This window comes from Numida meleagris, chromosome 3 (genome assembly GCF_002078875.1).
Source record: "Numida meleagris isolate 19003 breed g44 Domestic line chromosome 3, NumMel1.0, whole genome shotgun sequence".
Classification (NCBI taxonomy): Eukaryota; Metazoa; Chordata; class Aves; order Galliformes; family Numididae; genus Numida; species Numida meleagris.
This window is the reverse complement of record NC_034411.1, coordinates 108,914,316-108,920,445: the sequence shown is the minus strand read 5'-3', so window position 1 is coordinate 108,920,445 and position 6,130 is coordinate 108,914,316. Positions and strand designations below refer to the sequence as shown.

General features: G+C 41.5%; 1 protein-coding gene across 1 annotated transcript in view; it reads right to left on the bottom strand.

The window, feature by feature from the left end:
• The window catches only part of PKHD1 (PKHD1, fibrocystin/polyductin), a 252,324-nt gene that overhangs the window by 6,484 nt on the left and 239,710 nt on the right, over positions 1-6,130 (bottom strand). The window contains exons 64-65 of the mRNA XM_021392027.1: positions 3,697-3,804; positions 383-538 (exon numbers count right to left, since the gene is read on the bottom strand). Coding sequence (XP_021247702.1) covers positions 383-538; positions 3,697-3,804 — 264 coding nt within the window. The remainder of the gene's footprint in view (positions 1-382; positions 539-3,696; positions 3,805-6,130) is intronic.

The window sequence follows — 6,130 nt, the reverse complement described above, 5'->3', positions numbered from 1 at the left end:
AAGGAAGGAAGGAAGGAAGGAAGGAAGGAAGGAAGGAAGGAAGGAAGGAAGGAAGGAAGGAAGGAAGGAAGGAAGGAAGGAAGGAAGGAAGATGCAACAGTTTATGAGACAAAGAGAGTAAATAAGTGAAAGGGTCGTGAGAAGAGCAGACTGGGGCATTATTTAACTAGACAAATCCATTCTGAGTTTTAACCAAAGCCAGAAGATGTTAGAAATAAGAAAGCAATCAGGCTATATTTGTGTAAAAGTCACATACAGCGTTAAATACTCTGACCAGTTTGCACTACCATTGCTTCTAAATCCTGCTGCAGCCAATTTGGAGATTTGTTAAATGAAAAAGGGAGTCTACGAGTATAAATGTTAATGGATATTTCCAACTTACTGTTGCTTTTGCTCTTCTTGAACCAGCAGAGCACAAGAGTGAGGACAAATGCAGATGCTATTGCACTCAGCAAGACAACAAGAATCAAGCTTGCCTTCTCTCCCACGGGCACAGGGAAGATGGTAAATGGCTGAGATAGCACAGTGAACTTGGCCCCTGAGAATTCAAAGCAGTCAGGGTCTATTGCAAAAGTAAGAACACTGGTTTCACAATTAAAACACCAAGCTATAGTCTTTCAGCAATTATGCTGCTCTAAAAAATGCATGCAGAAACAGCCCCAAAGTCCATTTGTACCCACATCCAACATTAGACAACAATATTTAGTCAGAAATGAGTATTGGGACAAATCAAATATGTAACAACATTTCTCCAATAGCTGTCAACCTTTCAGTGCTTCCTGAAGCAGAGGAAGCTTTGTATTTAACTGTCCTGTCCCTAATGTTTCTTCCATTAATTTGTCTAGCAGACTACCAAACCCAGAAAATATGTTAACAAAGTACTTGTCTATGAGACAAAACAGATCAGGACCACACAGGAAATGTGCATATTCTGTCTAGCAAGACTGAGAATCTGGCTGCAGTGAGAAAGTTGCTGATTCATGCACGGTTTTTGCAAGTTACACGTCACTTATTTGAATGTAAATTATAGGGAATCTAGAAATATTGACTAGCATTAAGTTTATATCCATGAAAAGGCACCCTACTGACTATGAGCCTATCAACAAGAATCATAGACTCATAGAATCACAGAATGGTTTGGGTTGGAAGGGGCCTTTAAGATCATCCAGTTCCAACCCTCCTGCTGTAGGCAGGGACAACTCCCACTAGACCAGGTTGCTCAAAACCCCATCCAGCCTAGATCTGGAAGTTTCCATTTCATTGCATTGTAAATACTTAATCTTTTGAAGCACAGAGACTTTGAGTAACGCTCTTCACTCAGAGATCCAACAGTTTTCTCCAAATGAAATCAGAATCAAACCAGGCTCTACTCATCTGTGGTCAAGAGTTCACTGGGTCTCCACATCAGAGCTACAAAGTCTGGAAGACGACTGACACTGCTCACTCCAAAATCAGAAATACACAGGGGTTTTGATCCCCTGTATATTTGTTTCTTCCACTACTTTCAGTGGTACTGATACATGATCTAAGGCATAAGAAATTGATGGAAAAACTTCAACTGTGAAGAAGGTGCCTGGCACATTCAGATCTGGGTTGACTCCCCCAGGAAAGATCCGCCCAGAGTCTAGACTTAGCATGGGCCTTGGGCAACTTCCAAACACACTTTGAGCAGAGATGTGTTTGAACAGAGATAAAACTGATCATGGCACTCTCTCATGACCAGTTTGAAGTGTGTGGGTCTGCACATCAATCTGTTCGCTGTATTATTAGGAAGACTCATTATCAGTCCAAACCCCACTATCTTAATAATGTCAACATGCATATATTTCTTTTACTTCTTCGAGTTCCCGTTCTAATAAAAATTAAAAACCTTTTTTCGTCAATTCATTAAAAAATGAGAAGCGCTGCCAGGTGGAGGTTTCTGGACATGGATAATTAGCTGTAAGTACTTTTATATGAAACTAATTAGCTTTGTATCACTGTTGTCCATCCAAACAAAGTAGAGCTTCATCAGAACAGTGTGGGAAGCAAGTTCCAGCTGGGAAAAATTTGCCTGCAGATATAGGCATGTATGAACTTCAGCTGAGAGAAGTAACCTCACAGGTATCAAAGACTCTACAGAGATGTGTTCTTAAAGGTTGCATGTCACACTGACAAACTGTCAAGTAGGCTGCTGTTGGTTTAAATGGAAAGTGGGTGGATCAAGCCTGCTGGGATCTATATCACGTAAGTGAATATTACTGCAAAACAAGGAGCAGGACTCTGCATCAGTGCTATGAATAGTCCACTCTCTCCAGGAACCACCATTAAAACAACTGAGATTATTGTATTCAACATCAGCTGCATTTTCTGAGTTGTCTCCAAATTGCAGGAGCCTGAATCACTTATGCCAGGAAGATAATCATTACAATTTATCACAAACATCTCTTGTTTGTTTAATGTTGGTTTGTTGATCTCAAACAATAAGCAAATATCTTCAGTAAGACTTTGGTAGTATTAAAGTCTTTACATTGACTCCAGCATGGTTCCCAATTACAAATGAACAAAGGGGGTTGCTTGTTTGCTGTGTGCTTCTACAGTACATATTGAAAGTGTTCAATGCTCTGATTTGCACAGGTGATACCTACATGGATGCGCTAGCTGTCTTTGTTTCTGGCTTTAAACATCTCACTGCAACACTGACTAGCTTAATGTTTCATAAGAGAGATCTGTATTTGACCTCTGTTCAGAGGAGAGAAGACTTTGTGACTCCCATGTAATAGCTTTTAAAGCACATTTCTTTAAGCCACGCTTCCCACTAAAGAGTCAGATCCCGTGAGGTGCTGACTTTCCATCTGCTCTCCCTGAAGTGAAGGCAATGGGAGCTGCGGGTGTTCAGCTGCATCCACCCTCACACAGACATATGCTCCCCCTCTAAAGGCTCACCTCCAGTAATTCCTGCACCATCATTCTCCCTTTGCAAAGACACAGGGAATATTTGATGCTGAGTAGCCACTTGTGATCAGGAGGAGCAAAGGCTTCTCATTAAAAGTAAAACAATAATAATTAAAAAAAAAATAAGGATATTCATTTAAATCCAGGGTAGGAAAGGATTTCTTGGTTATAAATCCATGCCATTGTGTGTGCTGTGTTATACATTAATATCCGTAAGTGCATCAGTCTCTGCCCAAAAGCAAGTGATTGCCTGCTCTATTTCTTACCTATTGAGATACAGTGTTCAGAAAAAAAATGCACTCTAAATGTAAGTAATACTCTAATTTTTTAGCTCAGATTTTTTTCATTAGCCTCTTCCACCTGTCTGATATATTTGCCCCCTCTGTCTTCTCTAGTTTAACCAAGCCACACTATCTTCGAGTCTTCTCATTGAAAAAATGCTCATTCTTCCCTTCATTCTTTGCACCTACTCCATTTTGAGAGGATTTCTGAACATGGGTAAACAAAATGAACTCCAGTGCTTCAAAGGAGGACTCATCAGGGCTTTGTGCAGCTGCACACACAGCTCCTCACCCCTCTTGGAATTATTTCTGTCCCCCTACGCTTCTTTCTACCTGGTAGGTCTCAGGTTATATTTATATATATATATGTGTGTGTAATAGCAGAAGAGAAACTCTACACATGGTCTTGCAACCCTCTTTATAAATTCAGTGTTTTGGCCTCAGTTACCAAATCAAACAACATGCCAAAATTGGATCTTACCTGGTGGTGATGTGACGGTGAACACAAGGTTCCAGTTGGTGCCTGAGTGGGAGACAGCCAGATTGGAAAAGCTTGCACATCCACCTATGACCTGTACTTCGGTGATCCCTGCAGAGCAGTTAAAAAAAACAAATTGCAATCAGCAGCTTCCAGATAAGCATGACTCAAGTCCTTCAAAAACAAGGAGGGACAGACTCTTCATCAGAGTCTGTTGGGATAGGACAAGGGGAAATGGTTTCAAATTGAAAGAGGAGAGATTTAGACTGGATATAAGGAAGAAGTTGTTTACAGTAAGGGTGGTGAGGCACTGGCACAGGTTGCCCAGAGAGGTGGTGATGCCCCATCCCTGCAGATACCCAAGGTCAGGCTGGATAAAACTGGTAAAGCATTGTGAACTTTCCCCAACCCTGACAGAAGCTTTGAAGGGGATTTGGCCATGAAGAAGGTCTACAGTGATGACCCTGTGATCACACATGAGAGCTGGAAACCTAGCAGGGGAATCTCCACAGGGAGCGTGAAAATGAAACCCAAGAGAGACATTCTCCATCACTTTACCTTTAGTTCTAAGCTATCAGGGAATGTTTTCTGATCCAGCTTTTACATGTGCTATGGTTTCTATTTTTTTGTAGTCTCATTTTAAAATCTGTAATTTACTTTGCAACTGGATCTCCATTTTATTGTGTGTATTTTTGAGTACCCGCCAAGGACTGGCCCTTGAGCAATGTTGACCAGGTCTGGGCTTCATTCAGACTCTTGGAGCGAGAAGGCTAAAAACTGAAAGACTGACAAATTCCAAGATGTTAGTTCAGGTGGGAGTGAGAAGTCAGAAATTCCTTAGGATGCTGGAGTTGATCCAGTGATCACAAACACAGACTTTCGCCTGCTCAGAGACAACACGTAGGAACCATTTGCTTTACGAAGCAGGTGGCTTGACATTTTATTGCAGTTAAGAATTACAGGTGGAGGTGCGTAACGACCGAATGCGAGGAGCACATTTATATTCTTCCATCCAAATACCTTGGATAGTGAAGAAAGTGGGGAAGAAGCAAACTTTGTGAGACGCTTTATAATCAGACATGCACAGCAATGCTCAGCAGGTGGGGACTTTTGACTGCAAGAATTTATCTCACAACAACGTATATCTTACACCACTTAACCTCTTCTGTTCCCATAGCTCTCTATGGCAACTGGCTTGGGATGAGATGGATTTTCCTGCTATACTTTTATTAATGATTTAATGACATAAGTTTGTGAAATGTCAAGGATATTAGCTATCAATATGTGGAAGCATTTTTATGTTCCAGCTGTATGTAAAGACTTGTACGGATAAGTCCAGTACTCCTTCACTTCCCTGGTCCTCAAACACACTCACACGGTCATAGAAAGCACAAGGAAAATGAATGGTATTTATTTCACAGATGCCTACCAACAGGAGAGAGGCCTAAAGAGGTAATCTGTATTTGTGACCGTAGCATTATGCTCTCCCACTCTGACCTGTATCTTCAAGAGCAAAGAAAGAATGCAAGAACTTCTGCCACTATTGAATATGTAACTTAGCAGTAAAGCATCTCTACTGGTGATCTGCAGGCTAATTCAAGGGAAAAAATTTCTCCAGTCTCTGCCACTACCCAGGTGGCCAAGAAGGCCAATGGCATCCTGGCTTGGATCAGAAATAATGCAGCCAGCAGGAGCAAGAGGTGATTGTCCCCCAGTACTCAGCTCTGGTGAGGCTTGACTACCACAGTTTCTCTTGTCTCTGATACCCTAACACCACTGTTACAGAGGCTCTTGTCAGCTGCATCCAAACACTTGATAACTGCCATTTCTTGTCTGTGCGGAAGCCTGGAGTACTGTACTGTACTCCTCAACATAGACTATCTGCTTTCAGGCACATATGCTTCAAAGCTCAGAATATTATAGATATATATGTGAGTCTTCACAAAGATCTCTCAGGCAAGCTGGTATTTAACGCAGAAGCAAGCTAATTTGGAGCTAAACTACTTTCCATGAGGCAGTTTGGCTGCTGTCAGATGAAGCAGTCTCAGTGTGCTAGACGGGACCCATTTCGATTAAATGCTGCTTTCATATGCTTCAAAAGACGAGTACAATAAGGACGTTTGTCAAAGGAAAAACTGCAGCAAACTATTACATGCGGAACATCTGTACTATGCAGTTCATTCTTTGCTGGAGTTTATTGACTATTAATTTGATGCATGTATCTTTTAAAGAACGTGAATTGCATTTCTCTGCAGTGACTTTTCGTTCTTTTTTATTTCTTTCTCTCTTTCATGTTGTCTTGCATTTCTTCTCTTTTCCTTTTCCTTCCTTCCTTCCCTTTCTTCCTTCCGTCCTCCTTCCCTTCCTCCTTCCCTCCTTCCTTCCTTCCTTCCTTCCTTCCTTCCTTCCTTCCTTCCTTCCTTCCTTCCTTCCTTCC